Source organism: Convolutriloba macropyga, unplaced genomic scaffold (assembly GCF_964194025.1).
Source record: "Convolutriloba macropyga unplaced genomic scaffold, txConMacr16.3 SCAFFOLD_488, whole genome shotgun sequence".
Classification (NCBI taxonomy): Eukaryota; Metazoa; Xenacoelomorpha; order Acoela; family Convolutidae; genus Convolutriloba; species Convolutriloba macropyga.
The window spans coordinates 3181-28165 of NW_027452579.1; the positions used below are offsets into that span (position 1 = coordinate 3181).

General features: G+C 35.8%; 1 protein-coding gene across 2 annotated transcripts; it reads right to left on the reverse strand.

Moving 5' to 3' along the window:
• Window positions 1–19017: 19017 nt before the first annotated feature.
• On the reverse strand, window positions 19018–23811 carry LOC142357632 (uncharacterized). Of its 2 annotated transcripts, none has more exons than XM_075409182.1 (2): window positions 23756–23811; window positions 19018–20231 (listed from the first exon to the last, which is right to left on the reverse strand). In XM_075409182.1, exon 2 carries the CDS (start codon window positions 20213–20215, stop codon window positions 19313–19315), a length of 903 nt encoding a protein of 300 aa, XP_075265297.1. In that variant the 5' UTR covers window positions 20216–20231; window positions 23756–23811; the 3' UTR covers window positions 19018–19312. The 2 variants fall into 2 exon arrangements, with proteins under 2 accessions (XP_075265297.1, XP_075265296.1); XM_075409181.1 differs by lacking the exon at window positions 23756–23811 and adding an exon at window positions 21357–21532.
• Between the last annotated feature and the right edge of the window lie 1174 nt (window positions 23812–24985).

Genomic DNA, 24985 nt, shown 5'->3' on the forward strand with positions numbered 1-24985 from the left:
GTAAAAACAGGAGCATAAAAATTGATACTCTTTGTGTAGACAAAAAATATTAAAGCAATTCACTGCACCGGAAGTTTCTCAAAATATTAACTGAACTGAGGGGTTACAGAAACAATGACAGCACTTCATTGAAATAAAGGTTTTTAGCTGATTTACAAATATCAGAAATTTCAACTTGCCTGTAAAAACAGGCAAGGGCAAATAGATTCAATTAAGTAATTCTTATGAATGAATCGTCAAGAAAAGTCTCTTTAAATCAAGGCTCAGTTCAAACTGATAAAGCTAGACAACTATCAGTAAAGTTAGATTATTTAACGTGAAATGTCCTCAAAAACATTGAAAAGTTCTGATACTTTAGGAAGTGCAAACAAATTCTGAGAAACGAGCAAATGCATTCCATTCCTGGTACCCATTTTGGATAATTTCTGAAAAGTTTTTAAAACCAAACCATGTTTGGCCAGACTCAAGACACTCACTCAAAATCATGGCGCTATGACTGGATTCATAGGTTGATTTCATAGTCTTTTTCCTTAATTTTGAAATCATGGTCTTGATCTATTGACCAGTTCTCTCCTGTAAATTTCTAATTTTTACGGTCAAAATCAATTTTTTATTCCCTCATTCTCGATTTTACCTTTTTCTGCTAACTCAGAACTCAATTGAAAACGATTATTTTTCTGCCACTGAACGTTCATATGCCGCGTCCAGCAAATTTATGAGTCCCAAAATAGGTTATAAAACAAACTCTGTTCAAACTAATGAATCAATACTCGGTTCAAAATAGTTTATGAAGATAGCTATTTTGAGAGTGGGATTAATTGATTAAAAAAGTTCTCAACAATTACTGAATTTTTACGATACCTATGGAAGTGTCATCGAAGTTTTTTTAAGAAAAGAACAAATGCAGATTTTTTATGGTATCCCTTGCAAATGATTTGCGTAGGCAAATCATATTCGGTAAGACTAAGGACTCCTGCTAATATAAATTAAGATGATATGTTCCTGTAAATCTTTAAATTCTACCGTAAAACGCATTTTGTTTTATTCTCGTTCTTGAAAACTTCAGTTTTAAAACCTGGTCAGACTTGAGTAACTTTTATAGGTTGACAGTTTTATTCCATCTTCGAAATTCCGTCTGCGAAAAACCAACAAATTATTGACCGGCAGTTTTAAGAACGCCATTATTAAATTATATAACAGACTCAGTTTATTTTTTTGACAAAACAGTTTTCTGCTTAATTTTAACTTATAATGCTTTTTCTCGTTTAAATTAAAATAAAAATCTGCGAACATTTGTTACAGATAAATGATGACCTACACAGAAAAAGCACACGACTTTCCGCACTTGAGCTTACGATTAGTGTAATTGGTGCAAACGAAGGGGCTCTACAAATTACTAAGGGGGACAGAGAAGGATCCCCAAGACACATCAACTCTAGCTAAAGTGGCAAACCATGACGAGAAGAAACAGTGCAAGCTTGAGAAAGATGCATTTTATAAGGAACTAGCAGATATCAAGAAGAAAAGAGCGAGTTTGTGGTGACACCTGGCACTTACTCTAGATCTAACAAAAATTATGCTGATGAGACAAGACTGTGTGGGAGATGACGGCATCGGTGACAGAGCGAAAGCTCAAGAGTTTTTAGGAAAGAGACTTCAGAGTGTGGAGACGCCGATTTGGGTGCAGTTGATTGGACCAAGGAAAAGAAACGGCATTGTTTGTAGGATCCCTGGACAGGTTGCCAAAAACGACAGACAAAAGCAACAGCGCAATGCAACAAATACGTTGGGAAAAGCCACAGGTAGGTCAGGTCAGGCAGGAGAAAAAGAGATGGAGGCAAGCATGACGTAATGGCAATAATTCAGATAATGGTTTTACCACAAGACGAGTGCAGCACATTTCTTGCCAGAAGAATATAGAAGGCATGATAGGAGACACTGGTTGATCAGACCACATAGTCAAACATAGAAGTTCGGCTAAACACTTCAAAAACTGGAGAAGAATAATGCAACCTAAATAACGGTTTGCGTGTGCCTTCATACTCGCCGAAGATCCTATCAACCTGGAGATGCACGGAATAAAAAGATAGCTTTGCTTCTGCGAGAAAAATGATGCACAACCTGATAGTTAAAAATTTCGGAGCCACTCTATTTTGGTCCCCAAATTAAAAGTTGTAATTGAGGATACGAAAAAGGGGGCAAATATATCCAATGACCGCAGTAAAAACAGGAGCAGAAAAAATGACACTCTAGCTGTGGACAAAAAAAGTAAAACAATTTGCTCCACCAGAAGCTTCTCAAAAGATTGACTGATCTGAAGGGTTACAGAAACTATGATAGAACTTCGATTGAAATTAAGGCTTGTAACTGATTTACAAATATCGGAAATTTCAACTTACCTGTAAAATCAGGCAAGGGCAAATAGATTCAATTAGGTAATTGTTATAAAAGGATTTTCGAGAAAAGTCTCTTTAACTCAAGGCTCACTTTAAACTGATAAAGCTAGATAGATATCAATAAAGTGAGAATATTTGACATGAAATGCCCTCAAAAACTTTGAATTGTCCTGATACTTCCGAAAGTGCAAACAAATTTCGAGAAACGAGCAAATGCATTCCATTCCTGGTACCCATTTTGAATAATTTCTGAAAAGTTTTTAAAACCGAACCATGTTTGGCCAGACTCAAGACTCTCACTCAAAATCATGGCGCTATGACTGGATTCAAAGGTTGATTTCTCAGTCTTTTCATCATTTTTGAACTCATAGTCTTGATGTATCTCCTGGAACTTTCTAATTTTTACTGTCAAAATCAATTTGTTATTCCCTCATTCTCGAATTTATTTTTTTCAGCTAACTCAGAACTCAATTGAAAACGATTATTTTTCTGCCACAGAGCGTTCATATGCCGACAAGTTATGCGTCAAGCAATTTTATGTGTCCCAAAATAGGTTATAAAACAAACTCTGTTCAAACTAATGAATCAATACTCGGTTCAAAATAGTTGATGAAGATAGCTATTTTGGGAGTGGGATAATTTGATTAAAAAAGTTCTCGACATTTACTGAATTTTCACTATACCCATGGAAGTGTGATCGAAGTTTTTTTAAGAAAAGAACAAATGCAGACGTTTTATGATATCCCCTGCAAATGATTTGCGTAGGCAAACCATATTCGGTAAGACTAAGGACACCCAATAATATAAATTAAGTTGATATGTTCCTGTAAATCTTTACATTCTACCGTAAAACGCATTTTGTTTTACTTCAGTTTTAAAACTTGGTCAGACTTGAGTAATTTGAATAGGTTGACAATTTCATTCCGTCTGCGAAATTCAAAAACCAACAAATTATTGACCGGCAGTTTTAAAAACGGCATTACTAAATTATATAACAGACTCAGTTTGATTTTTGATAAAAGAAAGTTTTCAGCCTAATTTTAACATATAATGTTTTTTCTCGCTTAAAGTAAAATCAAAATCTGCGAACATTTGTTACAGATTAATGATGACCTACACAGAAAAAGCACAGGACTTTCCGCACTTGAGCGTACGATTATTTTAATTGGGGCAAACGAAGGGGCCCTACAAATCACTAAGGTAGACAGAAAAGGAACCCCAAGACACATCAACTCTAGCTAAAGTGGCAAACCATGACGAGAAGAAACAGTGCAAGCTGGAGAAAGATGCATTTTATAAGGAACTAGCTCATATCAAGAAGAAAAGAGCGAGTTTGTGGTGACACCTGGCACTTGCTGTAGATCTAACAAAAATTACGCTGCTGAGACAGGACTGTGTGGGAGATGACGGCATCGGTGATAGAGCGAAAGCTCGAGAGTTTTTACGAAAGAGACTTCAGAGTGTGGAGCTGCCAATTTGGGCGCAGTTGATTGGACCTAGGAAACGAAACGGCATTGTTTGTAGGATCCCTGGACAGGTTGCCAAAAACGACAGAAAAAAGCAACAGCGCAATGCAGCAAATACGTTGAGAAAGTCACAAGTAGGTCAGGTCAGGTAGGAGAAAAAGAGATGGAGGCAAGCATGACTTAATGGCAATAATTCGGATAATGGTTTTACCACAAGACGAGTGCAGCACATTTCTTGCCCAGAAGAATATAGAAGGCATGATAGGAGACACTGGTTGTTCAGACCACATAGTCACAAACCTAAAAGTTCAGCTAAACACTTCAAAAATTGGAGAAGAATAATGCAACCTCAATAACGGTTCGCGCGTGCCCTCATACTCACCGAAGCTCCTATCAACTTGGAGATGCACGGAATAAGGAGATAGCTTTGCTTCTGCGAAAAAAAATGATGGTACTAACTCCAGATGCGGGCTCGGGTGAAAGTAATTCAAGCAAAAAAATTTTACACTACATCACATACATTAGAGTTTAAGATGAGTTAACAAAGCTTGAAAAATAACAAGGCGAAGAAGTTGCATGCACCATTGGGTGATATAAATTAACCTCAAGCCTTCAGAAATATAGAGGATTTTAATAGAAAAGAGCCTTCAAATAAGAATCACTGTCAAATTCGGCTCGATATTTGCAGACGAGGAAACGAAGTTTGTATCTACGATTATGAAGAAGTTGAAAAGTGAAGCACTGGTCAGCCTGAAGAGGTTTGTTCTCACTACAGGGAAGTCCAACAAACTGAGACAAGACCAAGAGATTCTTTCAGAGCAGTGCAACTAGTACTGTTCGGACAAAAGTATTCTAATAGAGAACGCCACGCAAGATACCACAAGATACTACACGACAGAACGGGTCAACCGAGAGGTGCAGCAGTTTATTGATGGAGATAGCAAGTTGTTCGCTCAATTTTTAAGAACATCTTAAGAAGAGGGGGGGAGTTCTTTGGCAGCAATTCTGCTTTGATTTGATGGTCAAGTAATCTGAAAAATGCTAAAATCTTGACAGAACAGAGACGCTTCAGTTACTAATGGGCTAACGCGATATATGAAACATTCAGTTGGCTTTATGTCTCATTCTGAATGCTCAGTCTTCTCGTGGATGAGAGACATAGAGGACTTCTAGCATGAACCCATGGTCCTGGAGGGAAACTTTGTGCGTTTTACTGAGGCTAAAACTTCATACTTCGTGTACATTCTGAGCTCTACCAAGGTGATGACAGTTTGAAATTTGATCCCCGAGTAATCTGAATCGGGCTCAAAGCGTGACATCACAGAGACGCTTCAGCTACTAAAAGGCTACGCGATGTACAATACTCAAACTTTTAATTATCACATTGTCTTCTGATTGCCGTTTTTTTAGAAAGACGAGGGACACAGAGGTCGTCAAACATGAACCCAACGTTCTGGAAGGAAAGTTTGTTCGTTATAGCGAGGTTAACAGCGCATACCTCATGTACCTTTCCAGCGCACGCAAGATGGTGACAATCCGTGATGTGATCATCAAAGGTTCTGAAGTAGGCTCAAATGCTGTGGTAGGCACAATGATGGGTCAGAAATTGGCAATTCGCACTCAGATATTGGTTATCCAGAGGGAGACAAAAAAACAGAGAGGCAAGGCACATCTCCTCCAACAGAATATGGATGGAATGATGCACAGAATGTGAACTAGAGAGCATTAAAGGAAGGATCTGTCGCAACAAAAGGGAATCAAAGAGCCTCAATATTCCTAGCGAGCAGTGAGAGTTGAAAATTTTCAACTTCCGAGACGACAGGTTTTAGTCAACAGCAACAGGAGCACGCCGAAAGTACAGTGGGTAGGAGGGACAGGCGCAAAAAATTGTCCCCAATTTTGCGTAGATATGGTTTAAAGACCCATCTTTCCTTGATTGGAGTTGTCTATTTTCAATTTAAAACAAGACAGGATGCCAAGCAAGTGAGTGACTGGAACCAACCGCTTTGGGCAAAAAACAGTAGGGAACGAAAACAGAATGGACCAGGAAAAAATCAGTAAAAGAATGCTCAAACGTTTCAATTTAATCTTTTCAAACCTCCAGGAACCCCTGCTGACTATGATCTAAAACTTCGTTCGGCTCAGAGAACAGACGAATAAGTGGATACGAGACTTAACAGTTTTCTAGGTTTATCAAATCTTTATCTAGTCAACTTTATCTGCAGACAAAACCAGATTGTTTGTTTACCATCAATATTTTGTCAAACACAAGAACGCACCCAAATATCAATAGTCAGTGGCAGTGTGAAATACGACTATTACGATATGTGCAGGAATTGCAGCACGTGCGGCAGGATTTCTGGAGGATGTTGAGATTCAACGGAAAGATTTTATAGCTTTTAATGAAGACTACCAGATTCGTATCAAATTGCGACAAAACCCGGAAATGCGAAGAATGCAAGCACTCCGAGGCAAAAAACTCATTTCATTCTTCAGACAACTTCAATCAGTCCCAATGAAAGCAAAAGTTTTCGCAAATCTTTCTCTGTATTGAAGGTGGAACGAATCACTGCAGTCTCGATGAAAACAGAACTTAACAATCAGTTGAAGGCTGATTGGGGAGTCAGATGTTTGATTCAAACCTGAGTTTTCAAATAAGTTAGAAACATCAGAGGGTTTGTTTAACCAATTTTGCAGACAAGGGAAAAGACACTAAATTAGTATAAATGAAGCTTCAAGAAAGGATGTTTATATTAATAATCGGACAAACTGATGAATCTAGACAATTAGTATTAGAAAAAAAATTGATGTATAATTTTCTCAGAATATTTTGAAGTATAATGATACCTCTGGAATAGTGAACAAAATAGCTTATAGAAAATTGCAAATGAAAATATTTCTGGTATACGTTGAGAATGGTTTCTAGGATGCTAGTAAAAGCGAGCAAAACTTCGCCAGACTTTAGATTCCGGATATCAATCATTGTACAGTAATTAGGTTTTGAATCTGTTTGTCTCACTAATAATGTGCCTATATATGGCACTTTTTGAACTTATTTCACCTCACAAGTATAAATTGTTTTTTAATTGCACAGTCTTCATCATTATGGGGATATAGAGGTTTGCAAGCATGAACGCAAGGTCCTAGGAAGAAAGTTTGAGCGTTACATCAAGTTTGACAGCGCATTCCTTGTGTACATACGAATTCAAGGCAAGGTGATGGCAATTCGAGACTTACTCCACGAGGAATCTGAAGCAGGGTCAAATCCCGACAACAGAGAGACGCCTCACCTACTAGCGGGCTAACGCAATGTATAAAATTTTGATTGGCATATTGGCTTTTTTTGAAAATACGATCGTCATGACGATGAGGGACACAGAGGTCTTCAAACAAAAACTCAAAACGCTGTAAGGCAACTTGAGCGTTAAACCGAGGTCATCAACTCATACCTCCTGTTCTTTTCCAGCCCACGCAAGATCATGGCAATCAGTGATGTGATCATCAAAGAATCTGAAGTGGTCGCAAATGCTGTGAACAAGCAGGCTCGACGAGGGGCAGAACCACTGGCAATTTAGCACCCAGACATTGGTTATCAGAAGAAGGACAAAACAGAGAGACTTGACAATTCTTCTGCAATGAAAAGGGATGGCTTGATGCACAGAGCGTGAACTGGAGAGCATTGAATGAAGAACTTGAAATTGAATCAGTGTTCGTAGCAAGCTATGAAACATGAGAATTTTCAACTAAAGAAACGGCCGGGCACAACTAAAAAGGGACATAAGAAGTTCACTGCACCGAAGAATCTTGTAATATTTCTGAGAGAAAAACTGAAAGGACCCATCTTGCTGTGGTTGAAGGTGACTATTTTGAACTCAAAACAGGCAAGGTGATGATTGGAACCACCCACCGGCACGCGGCAAAGAAAAACGAGGTCAAGGCAAGAACATAGTCAGACCAGAAAGCGACAGAGATATAATACGGTTTAATGCTCTAGAAACCAAAAACAGAACATAGTGGTAAAATGTGCAATTGCAAATCACGTTATCTGGCGGGAGGCCTTACAAAAGGGAGGAATGGCCAACATTGAGGCTTTTGCGCCTATCTGTGAGCCAGAGACATTCAGAACTCTGCTTCAAATATCAATGAAGAAGGGCCATTTTATGCACCCTGTTGTTATCCAATCGAGAAATAGAGTTTCCATCATTCCTCAGAAGAGGGAGAGATGTATTTACGATAACCACATGGATTTTTTGGTAAAGTTGACTCATAGAGAGGGAAATTATAATGCCGACTAAATTAAGTAAATTGGTGGTTTGATACAGGCTGCTAACGACTACTATAAGTAGTTGGCGACACTCAGACTGAATCTGCGATTCATCAGAAGCAGAAACAATCATTCATTCTTCGCAGGATTGAAAACATGTGCTCACATGTTCATACTATTCAGGCTAATCTACATCACATTAGCATCCAGAAGCATGACACTAATCCCTGATGTTATAAAGCAATTTTTCATATTAAAGACAGGAACTTATGGTTTCTGGGCCCTGAAACGATAGCAGTAGGTACGAAAAGGAGAATCGAGCAGGAAAGCTATAGAGAGAAAATGCGTTTCCAAATGAATCTTTGGAAACACCCAAGAACTCGGCTGATCATAATTTAAAACTCAGCTTAGAGTAGACGAATAAATGGATACGTGAGTCAACAGAGTTCGGGGATTATAAGTTCGTTATCTGGCCATCTTTATCTGCAGGTGGGGCCAAATTTAAGTTTGCAATTATTTTTTTTGTCGAACACTTGAACGCACCCGTAAATCAACAATTGCAGCACTGCACGCAAAATAATTTCTGGAGGATTTTGACATCCAACGGAACTATTGAGTAGCAGTTGATATAAACAACCAGATTTGTATCAAAGTGTGACAAAAACAAGTCATGCAGAAAAGCAAGGAAATCGAGACGAAATAAATTTGTTTCATTTTTGACAGAAGAAGATGAGACAACTTCAATTACTTGCGTTCCTACTTACAAAAATGAAACAGGGCGGTCACAATGGGGACAGACACTACCCAATCAGCTTAAGTCTATTATGGGAATCAGATTTTCGATTCAACCTAGAGCTTCAAACTTAGCTATTAAATTTAGAATGTTTAAGTTGCCTAATTTTGCAGACAAGTGTAATTGATCCAAGTCGCAAAATTGGTTTAAATGAATATTCACCAAATGATATTTATATCATTACTTGGTTAAAACTGATGAATCTAGACAGCTGTTATCAGAGAGAGAGAGAGAGAGAGAGAGAGAGAGAGAGAGAGAGAGAGAATTCTTGGATTAAAATCTTCTTCAGAAATTTTGAAGTATAATGATACCTCGGGAATAGTAAAATTTTTTAGAAAAGTGCAAAAGCATCTTTTTATGGTATCGCTTTTGAATCATTTTCAGCAAGTTTTTAAAATCGAGCAAGTTTTTAAAAGTTCAGACTTCGGACTGCGGCTATCAATCATTGTACATTAATCAGATATTAAACTTGAGTGTCCCTCTGATAAAATGCATATATATGCCATGTTTTTGATCCCTAGTCAATTCACAAGTCCAGATTATCATCTTGGTTTTATTAATCAGGTCTCTCGTGTAAATCTATACCTTCTACTGTTAAAATCATTTGGTTTTTCACTCATTCTTGAATTACTCATTTTTCTGACTGAGTTCAAAACGCCTTTATTCCGCCTGCGGAAGTTCATAGGCCATTCAAACTATAAGCAAGCTTCCAAGCAGTTATAGGGCCACAGATTTTCCATTACATTGTAATGCATACGTACATAAACAGAAAAAATAGAGGCAACAGGTGCCAAGAGCTTTTAACGATAACATCTCATTTTATGACAGCTGTTTAATCAACTGTTCGATAAGCAACAACTCAGAAAACCCAATTTTTCCCAACGCTTAATTTTCACTTTGTTTGCAGGTTGTGAAAGGTACTAATGTCAGTCTAAACGTTCAAAATTGAAGATAAGGTTTGTTAATTTTTTACACATGGCGCTTAAGTATAAGTTTAGCGGTTACTCGTGTGTCTATCTTTTTCCGCTCGCACAGGATCAAAACACAATTTAAATCAACTGGCTATATCTACATTGCTTTTAGCCGAATAAATGTTTTTAATAAAGAAAAAGTCTGAAACTTCACTTAGGGACTCTCTCATTGTTGGCCTTATGCCACTCAAGAGTAGCAAAACAACAAATAATTGAGAACATTAATTGCGTCAATGATGGTATCAAGAAGGAGAAATTTTACGGCCAAAAAAACTGAATGAAGAGTAGTAGATACAAATTGAAGCAAACGCCCGATTTTGTTTCGGAGAAGACATGCTAAAATTCTGATTGCAACTCGCAGATTAAATATCCGCGTGCTTGCGAATAATAAGTAAATTCATCACAATATCTTAACATGTGGCTGTTCGTTCTCATAGCTGAAAAAAGGTACGATACCCAGAAGAAAGTACAGCTCTCATGAAACCTTTCCGTCAAAGGAGTCACTTGATTGCTTCCTTCAGAGTTGCTCCATATTATTACCGGGAAAACAGCTTAAAAGAGAGCTTGAAAATGTTTTCTTAACAGCTTCCCCAAAAAATTACATGGTTTTTGCAAATTTTGTAAAAGCTTGTAAAATTTTGAAAGAGCTATTTTTTTGTGATTGCAAGTTTAATTCTAGTTGAGATTCCGTTAGTTCCGTTAGATTGAAAATGCGGCACATAATGGTAAATTTAGGACCTAGTAAACTCAGAGAAGCGAGCAAAAACTAAGTAAGAAACGTTCAGTTTGTTTGATGTTTAGTGTAGTTTAAGATCATCGGCATGCTTGGTTCAATTGCTTTGTTCGGATCTAAAAGTTCCAAATTGAAGGTATGTTTGTTCCGGATCGTAGGAAAGGTTGGCATATTGGTTATTGAACTTAATAAGACTCGATTTGTTCTGTTCCGCAAGGATTTGTTATGCTAAATAACGTAAAAAAAATGTCGGGTATATTTTGTTTAAAAACATAGATAATCTTCGGTATGCTCGACTTTAAATTTTAAACATATCGTAGTTACTTGTGAAATGGTTTAGGAAAACTCTTACGACCTGTACAAATATGGGAATCACAAAATTGGTATGAAACATGGAACCAAAAATTTTATTTATATGTTACATGCAACCCTGAAATATGATTAGTCATTACTTGATATCTTCCATAAATATCAGACAAAAGCATATTAAGCTCTCTTTGTATAACTTTTTTTTAAGAGAGTAGCTTTTTTTTTCACAGATGAGATCGTTCAATATGTTCGGTGTTTAACTTGAAAAAGATCGGCATACTTGGTTAAATTGCTATTGTCGATATTAAATGCTTTAAATTTTTGTTATGTTTGTCTTTAAGGTGAAAAAAGTTTGGCATGCTTGTTCTGGAACTAAAGAAAACTACGTTTTGTTCGATTTGACAAGGATTCATTATGCTAAGCAATAAAAAAGTGTTTGATATGAAATGTTTAGTTTAAAAAAAGATGATCTGCAGTATGTTCGACTTTAAATCATAACATATTGTGTTTACTTACGGAATGAGCTAGAAAAACTAAACAATCTCGGTTATAAAAAACACAAGTTAAGTCAAATAAGGTAAGAAATATCTCTTACAGCGTGTACAAGAATGCGAGTAGCACAATTGGTATAAAACATATAACCGAAAGTTGATAAAATTTCTGAAAACTGATTAATCAATATCTTGCGTAATCACTGGGCTAAAGCAATACGAATTTCATCAAAATGATTAATTTTTTTTACCAAAGGAGTAAAAAAAATAATGCTTTCAATGCGCGCATTTTCCGTTGCTCTGAAAGCAGCATTTCTACTCTTCTTATGAACAAAATTGTTGAAACAATTAGGGAACACGCTTAAACAAATATTACTTATTTCTCTTCTGTCAAAAATTATTTCACTTCGCATTTATTTATAGAATCTGAGTTTTTTCAATACTCATCAATCAAGTGAAACAGGGTAAAGGCATAACAACTGAAGTAATGTCTTGTTGTCAAGATAACATCATAATGAGCACCAGAAAGCATTTATTCTTCAAAAGGCAAAAATTATGATTAGTTCAATGTAGTTCTGTCAGCATAGGTTCTAAAGCATACCCGTACCGAACCCCCAGAGCCCATCAGGCCTGATTCAGAGATTTTCCAGAGGCCAAGTCTTGGAGGAGAGATGCCAAGACTTGGGTAGCAAAGCCAAGACTTGAGACATCTCTGGGCAGAGAGAGGCCAAGACTTGGGTTTTTCTGGGCAGCGCAGACCCCAAGTCTTGGGTTTCTCTGAGCAGAGTTAAGGTTGACATCATGAGGATACGGAGTTTTTATTTAATGAGGGCAACTTTTTTTTATAAATTTGGTGCCCAATTATACGTTTTCTGTCAAAAAAAAACCATTTGCAGGTGAAATTCGTGAACTTCACCCCAAGACTTGGGGCCTCTCTGGGCAGAGAAAATCCAAGTCTTGGGTTTCTCTGCCAAGTCTTAGAATCGGTTTCTTCTCTTCACGTTCACTGATATACGAAATATCCCCATGATAAAGGTAACAACTGAGTATTTGTTTCAAAATAGGACCCATGCTTTTGTATTAGGTCTCAAAAAAGATTAGCTGCAATCTGAAGTTCAAAAAAAAACGTTTGCGGTTTAACTGGATCAAATTACATTTTTAAACAATAAACAGTCCTTAAAACTTACACAGCTGATAAATAGATCCTAAAACTTAAAATATATTTTTTTCAAGCTAGTCAAGGAGTTGTTCAAATCTTTTGTTACTACGAATCAAAGTTCCCCTATATCACTGGGATCCAAGTCAAAAAAAAATTTTGACCTAGCTTGCTTAGGAAAAAAGTTAGATTTTCAAACGGTTTTTTCGTTGTTTTGCAAAATGTATTTTTAAAACATATTTTTCTTCAAGTTAGTCAAGGAGTTGTTCATATCGAGCGTTACTACAAATCGAAGTTCCCCTATATCCATAAAATCCAACTCATTTTTTTTTGCTTTAGCTTGTTGTTTTATATATATATATGTAATTTTCGGTATTGTATTGGTTTTTTTTAGCTATAGCTCTTCATTTCTCTTCAACAGTGAGTATTGAATTTGTATTTTTAAGGACCTCTTTGGCCTTGAAAAGGTGACCATACCTTACCAAGAGCCACGAACATAGTTTAAATAGCATTCATAATCATATTTGGTGCTTTATTTGTACATAAGGTACTCAAACTTATGTTAAAAGTGCCCATGAACCTAGAAAATGCACCATTCTAACCCTCTGTCCAGAAAAAATCAAGTCTTGGATCCTTTCTGCCAAGAGAAATCCCAAGTCTTGTGTCTTGCCTGCCAAGAGGTCACCAAGTCTTGGTTGTACTCTGCACAGAGTGACCCAAGACTTGGACCTTCTCTTGGCAGAGAGACCCAAGACTTGGGATTTCTCTGGGCAGAGACCCCCAAGTCTTGATTTTTCTCTGTCAATAGAAACCTCAGAGATCGACTCTGGAGTGTTCTCTTAGCAGCCTTGTAGTTGACATGATCAGACTCTGAATCAGGCCTGGGACCTTGTCTGATTTTTTTCTGAATCAGGCCTGATGGTCTCTGGAGGCTCAGTACGGGTAAAGTAATATATTTCACTGAATCCTGGCTCGTTAACAATTGGGCCTTGTTTTTTTGGGATAAATTGCTATCAAAGAAATTTGTAATTAACAGAGGTGGCGTTGCGCTCTATACTTAAAAAGGCTGTCTATGTCGAACGGCAGAAATTACTTTGACACAGACTTAACAATTAACTGAATTCTAACGAGAAAAAAAAATATTTTAAATAGACAAATAGACATTTAATTAAAACGTGACGATTTCCATTTTTTATAAGACGTCCCTAAAATTGAACAAAACAAACTATACAGCAAAAGATGCATATAGAATTGTTGTTGTTCTTAATTGCTGTAGTGAGTTTTTTGTTCTTGCTGAAAAACAACAACGCTACTTAGTTTAGTTTTTAGTGTTATTTCGGACTCTTGTAAAAACCATTAGGGTCTGCTTTAACTAGGTTACCTGTTAAAGGAACAAAAATAACCATAAATTTGGCGAGTACCAAAAACTCGCACGTTTATTATGCGTAACTCATAATGTCAAATCAATAAATACATCGCTCAAAACGCAGAATTGATAAAGATCAAGTTTTGCTTCATAGGAAAATGGACACGATCTGCCATCATTTTAATTTAAGTTACAAGATGACAAAACGAAGCAGAAAAAAGGCAAAGTTCAGAATTAAACTAATATTTCTGAAAAAATTATTTTAAAGTAATTAAAGCCGTTAGATATCAAGTGAAGGTACAGAATAATTTCAATAGAACCTACATTAGCAGCTCATCGAATGCAGATTTCCGCTTAACATTCACAATTAGCCATTGGATTACGGATAGAACAACTAAAGCAGGAAACTTCAATTTAAAAGCGCTTGAAAATTGTAAGCGACTAAATTGCAACAATACAAAACGGCGATCCGTGTTTTAGGTTTAGAGTTGTGAGCGTGTGCGGAAACGAGTGACAAAAGTCCAGTTTAGTTCAATATTGCTTAAAATGCGCTTTCAACGAATACAGTAACATCTCCATACCAATCTTTTTAATACTACTCATAGTACTGTTCACACGAACAATAGAATCTTTGAGTTGCTTCTTAGTAAAATTACTGATATAATTCGTAAAATTACTGAAACTACTGATATAATTAAGTAAGTTTTAGGCTAATTACATGCTCACATTGATTTTTTTTGGGGGGGGGGGGGGCGAAGTTTCACAAAACGCAAAATTTAGCCTTTTCGCACATTGGCCACGTAATGAAATTTTTCAGGAAATTGTGTGCTGTTAGAAAAGAGGAGACTCGGAAGATTGACGGAACAACCGACTTAATTTCACGCGCTGCATCCGACGCAAGAATTTTGGAGCAACCAATCACAGACTGAATTTTTCATACAGAAATGAAAACCCCCTTTAGTATCTTGTAACTTCCCAAATTAAAATCTGATAACATTCAAGACTGGAAGAGCAGACGAAAATCATTTAAGATTTCAATGCTGCTTTTACACTGAACAGACTTTGTTTTTTGTCTGAAATTAGATTTTTCCTAGTACAAAGTGGCATGATCATAATCTGTTCATAGTAAAAACACAGACTGAGAATACTATGATTCAGCGCTGAGTTACTATGTTAATATGATCCGGGTTCACAAGAAAAACAGACGAAAAAATTTCACATAGCTGCTGCGCACGAGACCAAACATAATAAGCAATCCGAGAGTAACAGCTCATCACTTGATCTACATTGTAATACAAGTAAGCAAGCTGAAGGACAGAGTCAAAGGCGAAGAGGTGTCGTCGTTTTACAATTTTTTTGCGCGATGTTCAATTTCTAACTTATGATAAACACCTTTAGAAAACACTTATAAAAATGATTAAGAGAAGTGACTTTGTAAGTGTTGTTAGAAATTTTAACTAACATAGAGCTCTGCGACACTCGAAGCTGGCGGAGGATTTGAGAGTAAAAATTACTACAAAAAAGACTGCATTTTCATTGTACGACCCAAAAAAGCCATCAAATAATCATTGGACTTTTGTGAAAGCTCCGCAGACTTTGATAACAAAAACTTAAGTACAACAATAATAAAAGGTGCCATTTGCTCGGCCGTACCTACCAGTGATTCCTCCAGTTGCATCTAATCTCAATATAAAAACCGCAGCCGAAAAAACTTTAATCAAAATTTTGCAAAGCCGACCGGGTAAGCGTTGCAGAACGTCTAAGCAACATAATTTCAAGAAAAGCCATAACAACGGCTAAAGTGTTTAAAAGAAAATCCAGGGGACTTCAAAAATTGCAAACTTTAACCAAAAAAGCAGACAAATTGCACGAGAGCAGAAACGAAAGCATTCATTGCTACACATTAAAAAGAAACATCAACACGTATTTCTTGGAAAACTCAAAAATTTGAAAACAGGATAACTTTGCTTTAAATACAAATAACTGCAAGGATGAGAAACAGAATTGAGGGCGCCAAATTGAAAACGGTTTTGACTGAACAATTGTTTGAAGTATAAAAATTGCACAAAGAAGCGCAGGTTGCACAAAATCAGCAAAACACCATACTATTGTTCACAAAATTGAGCTAAAACTCTGGCATTTATTACTTATAAGTTTTTAATGCTGTACCCCTTCGCGCTGCAAGAATCAACTGAGCAAATTCTAACCAGCCAGTTTCGGGAAAAAATCCACGGATAAACCTCGCAATTATATCTACATACGAAAAAAACCCTCATAGAAAGAAAACCCCACGGAATTGACCACCCACAGAAATAAAAAAGCTGCGCTTTTAGCCCGTTTGGTTATGTCTTTTGGGCCATAGCCATCCTTAGCCGCTCTTGGTACTTAATGTTAATCCAACACAACCGAACAAAGCATCACAACCAAAAATCAAAATTAAAAGCGGTTTTATTTCCCGGTGTTCAAATACGCGCGATTTTTTTAATAAGGGGTTTTTTCCTATCTTTAATTGTATGTTGCTAGCAAAAACAATCAGGAAGCCAGATCCCGTCCCATGAGACAAACCCTAAATGGTATTCCTCGGGACATTGCGGCAAAAATAACAGCAAAATTGAAAGTTCAATTAGCCAAAAAGAATACATAAATGCTATAAAAAAAATTAGTGAAAGGCAATCCCTTCGCCAGTAACTGTGGACAGCAGGGAAATTCAAATACCGCCCTCAAAAACTCCAGAGAAGGATTAGAGTTTTCGACGTTTTGCAGGTATCCGTCTGGTACAAATGAGGACAGTGTATTGCACGTGCTAAATTTCTAATTGAGTTGGATTTGTAGAAACGTTGAAAATTGATATTTCAAATGTGAAGAAATTTCACTTGATATAACTCAAATTATGAACCCACACAATAAACCCCAGTAGTTGCTTCAAGTTGCTTCATCAACTTAATAGAACTCAAGAACAACCAATTGACGTCGTTAATTTCTGGAACTTAATACTAACTTCCCAGGACTTTTGCCATTTGTGCCGCCCCAACCAGTATGTTAAGCGCCGTCAGTTACAGAGCACGTGCAATCATGTAGTAATTCATTATGTAAGAATATGACACGTGCGTCCGGGGATGCAATTAATGTGCATCCACTAATCCGGCCCGGGGGGGGGGGGGCACAAACGGAAAAAGTACAGTTTCCAACACAGTCTCCAAGAGCAGAATAATTCACCTTCTTTGCCTCTTTCATCGAGCATGATGTGAATGATTCAATTAATCATGATTAAAACTAGTGAAAACATAACTGCGCAAAAACCAATGCAATGTTTTGATTTCTTTTTGTGACAAATTCTTTTTTTGAAGTCTGAAGTCAAAACTGCAAAGACGATAAATGATTTTATGGAAGCGAAATTGATTAATGGTTTTGACAGAACAATCGTTTAAAGTAGCAAAAGTTCGCAAGAAGAGCTGCGAATTTAAAAACTCTTCAAAAAACTGAGCTGATGTTTGCTAAAAATTGAAATAAAATTATGACAATTTTAAGTCACTTTTTCCAAACGTTATATGCGGGCAAGTTTTTGTTTATCATCAATAAATATTTAATCAAGAAAAAGGTCTTGCTGAAAACAGAAGCTAAAAATCCCTCTGTTTCTGGAAAAAGGTTATTTTAGGAGACTTAAAAAGTGGTTGGTACCTCTTAATCAAAACTGAAGCATTGAAGAGGCCTATTTTTGTGCTTGCTTTTTGAGCTCAAAAATAACCATTGCAAGAACTATTTGAACAATCGTGTGATAATCGCAAAATACTATTTCTATTTTTTTGTTGAAACCCAATTTATTGATAAAATGATCAAATAGGTTTTAATCTAATTAATAGAACGATCGAATGGAAATTTTTATCTGCATATTATTGTTAAATAATTTGATTACTGTATCATTCACAAAATTACTGAGGTAGGCTATCTCGGAGAGGTGTCCAGACTGATAACAAATTAAGTTCACACATAGATTTTGTTTTGACTCTTTTCTCTGTTTCTCAATTAGAAAAGGTTAATTTTTTCCGGGTAATTTCAACTCTGCTATTGAATTCGAGGTTTGTTGTATTGGAGCAATCAGAATGCGTTTCAAAATTTGAGACCTCATTTGAGAAAAAATATTCGGATCTGCTCCGTTTTGGCCCCAGTGTTTTTTACGCCCCCCCCCCCCCGTTACCAATTATATGTTGTTATATAGCATGTTACAATGTAAAAAAAGCACGCGCTCCTGTGGGGCGTAAAAATAAGAGCCCACTAAGCTGGGGGGGGGCAAAACAGGATAGATTCGAATATTATTCTGATACAGGACTAAACTGTTCGAGACCGACTGTTCAAACTCATCACGGATCAGACTTTTTCTGACTATTCATATCTGACAGAACTTAACGTCGCTCGAAAATTATTTCTGCTCGAGTTCTTTTCGAAACCATTTCTGATTACAATAAGTTTCTCACCAGACTCAAATACACTGGAAGATTTCTCTGATTATACTAAAGAGTGCCAAATGGTCTCTGATCAAAGCTACTAACGCCTGAAATAGTCTTTTCAAAGTTTTCTCTGATCACACTAATGAGCTCTCAAAATTGTGTCTGATCAAGCCCTGTTGGACAGGGAAAAACACTTGATCAGACACAGAAACGATCAAAATAATCTTATAAAATACTAGCGGCACTCAGAGTAAAAACTTTTAAATTTCTTTTTAAAATAATGAACAATTGAAACGAATCTAGTGTTAATGAAAAAAAACACAAAAATTTGTTTTGTTTTGTATGCCATTGGTGCACTTAACTGACTCAATGGCTGAAATTGGTCAGTTTTCCATAACTAAATAGGCAGTTGTTTTTATTTACTTCTATAGGGTACAAGCAATTGCTTCCCAATAGAACCCCTGGTTCTGATCAGAGCCATCAAACCTCAAATGTTAAGGTTTTTTGAAATGGTTTCTTGACAGACTCCATTGAGATCAAAGTCGTTTTTGATATAGCATAATATCGTTCGAACTTGTCTCTGATTTTGGCAAATTTACGAGCTATTCTTGTTCTGTTCAAAAACAGTTATAAAAAATTTCAGTGAAGAAATTAGAAAACCTTTTTTCTACATTGTAAATTGTTGTAGCAGAAGAGTATAGCAATCTAAAAGAAAAGCAAAGAACAAATTTTACATCTGTTTAATTTAAATGAGAACACTAAAACGAGTTGCCCAAAATTATTTTTATGATGCAAAGTAATTTTTTCACTAATTGTGAGATGAAGAACTTTTTGAATTATCTAAGCGTGTTGAAATCCACATAAACGTGTTCAAATAGGCAGCAAACAAAACCAATTGAAAAATTCACTCTGTTTTGCGTTTTCAAACTGCATGTCGTCTGTCATTCGGACCATAGACTCCCCCTTCAAATCCTATGTCACCTGGGTTCTGCCGTTTGTCATTCGGACCATAGACTCCCCCTTCAAACTCTATGTCACCTGGGTTCTGTCGTTTGTCATTCGGACCATAGACTCCCCCTTCAAACCCTATGTCACCTGGGTTCTGTCGTTTGTCATTCGGACCATATATTCCTCCTTCGAACCCTATGTCACCTGGGTTCTGTCGTTTGTCATTCGGACCATAGACTCCCCCTTCAAACTCTATGTCACCTGGGTTCTGTCGTTTGTCATTCGGACCATAGACTCCCCCTTCAAACCCTATTTCACCTGGGTTCTGTCGTTTGTCATTCGGACCATAGACTCCCCCTTCAAACTCTATGTCACCTGGGTTCTGTCGTTTGTCATTCGGACCATAGACTCCCCCTTCAAACCCTATGTCACCTGGGTTCTGTCGTTTGTCATTCGGACCATATACTCCTCCTTCGAACCCTATGTCACCTGGGTTCTGCCGTTTGTCATTCGGACCATAGACTCCCCCTTCAATCTCTATGTCACCTGGGTTCTGTCGTTTGTCATTCGGACCATAGACTCCCCCTTCAAACCCTATGTCACCTGGGTTCTGTCGTTTGTCATTCGGACCATATACTCCTCCTTCGAACCCTATGTCACCTGGGTTCTGTCGTTTGTCATTCGGACCATAGACTCCTCCCTCGAACTCTATGTCACCTGGGTTTTGACGTTGATCGAGCGTATGGAAGATTCTTCGTACGTCCTGAACTTTTGGGTAGTACCTCCTCTGATTATTGAGTGAATATCCTCGTCTGGACACAAAGTCAGCCTGAATAAGAGTAGCGGCAGCTGCTACAATGAAAAGTTTTGTCAACATTTTGGCAGATGAATTTCTGAAACAAATTTATAACCTCTTACTAATTTTTTAACACAAAGAACATATTTCCTAAATTTATTGTCTCAGTCTAAGTTTCAAAGCAACTGTAATCTCAAACATAGTAATTTCATGCTAGGAATTTCAGCCTTATGCCAAACCTGACTTTGTTTTGAATCTCTAATATGCAATGTCTTGATACTTTTTGCCATTTCTTGGTTAGTCCTGAATTTAGTGAGATAATTACAATAACATAGAAAGAATTCTTGAAGCTAAGTTCTCACGTTAGATTTTTTTCGAGTTTTGCTATCGTCGTAGAAAACACCTAATTTCTTAAACCTTAATCAAGTTTTATCAATTCCCTGCACATCATGGCGTTTCCATATTATTGACAACAACAACAAAATCTAATTGGTCATTTTAATTTTTTTTCACAACGGTAAAAACAAACGAATTATGTTATAAACTAACTCCACTGCTTCTGAGATGTAAATTGTAAGAAGTGAAATTCAGTATAGAATTGAAGTCCGAAAAAGAGTGGTCAAAACAGTGGCATGCCCTAGTTCAAAACAAATGCCAAATTTGCAAACATTTGCAACAATTTGCTCGATAAAGCCAAATTTGTAAAAATTAGCAAATTATCTCATCACAAGATCAAACTGGCAAACTTTTGCAAAATAATCTTATGTTTGGAAAAATTTGCAAACGATCGGACGAGTTCGATCCGGTCGAGCTCTACTAAATTTAGCAATCTGTGTCATTTTCCTAATCATTTCTCTCAGATTGCTTAAATAAAAGGAAAAATGTTTAAAGTAGGCCTCGTAAACGATATGTGTACTCGATGCGCCCTACAGGGCCAGCTACTAACGATTAGGGACAAAAAAATTAGACGTGTTTGCAAATATTTTTTAAAATTTATGCATTATTTTACTAAATTTGCAAATTTCCTTATAAATATTTCAAAATTAGACATTAAGTTTAAACTAGTGTGATGAAATTATTTTTCATAGAAAAACGCAATAGCTATATTCAATTTTTTGAGTTGAGCGTACGAAATTTCTGTTTATTTTTAAAACAATGTTTTTGACGAAACTAAATTATCGTCGATCGATTTTGCAGAAAAAAAATGAAGCACACATCGTACCTTGCTGGAAATAATGCTTATTTCTTTTAATCTCTATAAAATTATTCAGTTAAGTTTTTCTTTAAGAGAGCGGTAGCAATAATGATCAAATTGTAATCATAACAACTTTTTATTCAAACAGTCACATGACCATCAGAATGCAAGAAATTATGTTTTCATATTTGTCGGTTTTTGAATTGTTTTTCAGTTCAACCTGAATCAGAACACGTAAGTGTTCAAAACTGAGTAGAATAGTTCTCGTTTAAACTTAAAACTTGCTTAAACATACCCAAACAGTCATAGTTTTTGCTTAAGCTAATATACTAATTTGATTATAAAACGCTTTCAAAAACAGAATAAACGCAAACATTTTCTCTATTTATTGAACTTTTTCATGCGAAGAAACAAAATCTGAAAGCCAATAAAGCAAAAAATTAGTACGCATATATATCGAAGAGCTTCGAAAGTCCATATCAAGCAGTTTATTAAAATATAATTTTTAGTTTTTGATAATTTGATGCCGACCATTTTACTCGAGAACATTGAATCTGTTGATTACAAATTGAATGTGCCGTAGGTACTTTTATCAAATAAACCAAATTATTTTAATTATAAGCCATGATAATGTCAAACGAAGTAAAGATACAATGGGCCAAATTAAAAGTACTCTAGGCCATGTTGGGGTATCGAAAGTTTGTCGTTTGAACCGAATTATTAATATTATAATTCCTCAACGACTAATTCATGCCAAGTCGTGTCCTTTAATAAAGTCAGCATAAAAGTAACTCAAAAATAAAAATAACACAAAAAAAATAAATCTATTAGGATTCGCAGCGTAAGCAAAAAGAAGGCTTGATTCAAAGTTTTTTTTCAGCTGACAGCGATCGTGAAACCGCAAAAGATCAAAATTTTTGATTCCAGCTCGTCAGAATGTGTTCCGCCCTCACTATACCCTCCAAAAGAATCGATCTCCAATTTTGATGAGGATTTTGAACATAATGTGAGATTGCTTGATGAGCTATTGGTTTCAAAATAAATTAGTAAAATCGAGCGAATATCATCTGAATTTACCGTCTTTTTTCATCCAATCTAAACCTTATATGGCCGAGAAACCTTATTAAGAATAATCAATCCTTTTTACGATTTTTTTTGTTGATTTTTAAAAAATTTGGTTTTTGCACACCGTGAAATTTTTACAGATTATCAATACAAACAAACAAACTTCCAATTTTGAAGTAAAAGGTTTTTTTTGAGGTGGCAACTACTTTGTTCATACCCCATTGTTATCTGATCCCTGTTAAATTATGAGTACAACATAATGCTTTAAATTATAGTTCAGCATAAATCCAGCCTAAAATCTTTTCTCGAAATAATATTTGAGCCTATGCACGGATATAAGTTTATCTTTCAGTTTGCATAAGAATTCAAAACCACTTAGAAAAGAAAGGTCTGTTGGTTTTGTCGTTTTAGCTACAGACAGGCCTAAGAAAAAGAGCTCGTAGAGTACCGAAGGAGTTGCAGGTTATATGCAACAGTTTTACGCTGATTATTTGCACTTAGTGGTATACACAATTCATCATTTTTTGAAAATTTTTTGTGCGACGATTTTAATCTTCCAGGTGTTAATATATTGAATAAAATCATATTTCCAAACATGACTTTGTGGTGATAACCTAACTTTGGATTAAGCAATGAAACAAATCCTGATACTTTTAGCTATGACTCAATTGGTCCTGAATTCCGTCAGAAATTTTACAATAACATAGAAAGAAATGATGAGGCTAATTTCTCACGTTCATTTTTTCCGTGTTTTGCTATCGTGGTAAAAACACCAATAATCTAGAAATTTAATCAAGTTTTAGCAATTTTTTGCACATCATTGCGTTTTCATACTATTAACAGCAAAATATAATCGGTCATTTGAATTTTCAATTCACAGTGATAAACCAAACGAATTAAGTTATAAACCTACTCCATTGATTCTTAGAAATAAAAAAGTAAGACGTGGAACTAATTATAGATCTGAAGTTAGAAAAAGAGTGGTCAAAACAGTGGCAAGCTGGAATTTTTTTTCGCAGAAAAATAAAATTGCTTTGTTTAATTTTCTGCTTTGATTTTCTGCCCGTATTTTGATAAGGAACGCCCAATTGTTCTTTAAACTAAGATTTATTATATTTAAGTATAGTAGCCTTAAAAGGCTGATAAGTTGAACCAACTGAAATTTAGTGTTTCACTCCATGTTTGACGTATTTCAGCTAATTTTCATAATTTTTCCTATATTTTTACAATTATACATACCATTTTACATAAATTTTTATATGGTACGTACGACCTTTCATTTTTTTTATATAATGTTTTTGACGAAATTAAATTATGTTCGATCGGTTTTACAGTAAAAAAAATTCAATCACACATCTTACCCTGCTGAAATTAAGGCTTATTTGTTTTAATAGCTACAAAATTATTCAATAAAAACTTTTTATAGAAAAACAGTAGAAATAATGATCAAATTATGATCATAGCACCTTTTTATTCAAACAGTCATGTGACCATAAGAATGCAAGAAATTATGTTTTCAAATTTGTCGGTTTTTCATTTTTCTGTTCAGTTCAGTCTTAATCAGAACACGTAATTGTTCAAAACTGAGTAAAATAGTCCTGGTTTACACTTAAAACTTGCTTAAATATACCCAAACAGTCATAGTTTTTGCTCAAGCTTATTTATTAATTTGATTATAAAACGTTGACAAAAAATGAAGAAACGCAAACTTTTCGCTAATTAATGTACTCTTTTATGCGAAGAAACAAATGTAGAAGCCAATTAAGCAAATATTAGTATACATTAATCTACGAGCCTTAAAACTCCAAATCGAGCAGTTTATGAAAATATAAGTTCTATTTTCTGATAGTTTGAGGCCGACCGTTTTACTCGAAATCTTTGAAGCTGTGGATTATATATTGAATGTATTTTTGCCAAAAAAACCAAACTATATTAATCATAAACCATGCATTTTATAGTATCATATGATTCTTTTAGTACTCTAGGCTATTTTGAGGTATCGTAAGGTCGCCGTGTGAACTGATTTATCAGATCTGATTGATAAATAATGCCAACTGATTAAATGAGAAGACAATGGCGAAATTTTTAATCTGCGAAGTTTTCCAAAATACTGTTATCCGCTGATCGAAATATCAAGTTCAGTTGAAACTGAATTTTCTTTGAATAGACTTCTGATAATTCTGGCTGCTGAAAAATTCTTGCTTTCCTCAATAAATTCTGAAGGAGAAGAAAAAAAGTTAACGCGTAAGTTGCAAATGGTGCGTTCAAAAAATACACGGTCGAGTATTCGTGTTTTTCGAGCAGCATAAACGATAGCGTATTTAAGACGCGCATCATTAACACACCAGGTACTTCAGGTCGAACATCATTAACGCCAACTGACTGATTGGGAAGACTATGGCGAAATTCTTAATCTGGAAACTTTCCAAAAACGCTGTTATCCGCTGATGGAAATATCAAATTCAGGTAAAACTGAATTTTCTTTGAATAGATTTCTGACCATTCTGGCTGCAGAAATCCCTTGTGTCCCTCGATAAACCTGATTGAGAAGACAAAAAGTTAACGCGTAAGTTGCAAATGGAGTAAGTAAG

Coding starts and splice junctions, on each gene's coding strand:
- LOC142357632 (XM_075409182.1), bottom strand. CDS start 20,215: ATGTTGACAAAACTTTTCATTGTAGCAGCTGCCGCTACTCTTATTCAG.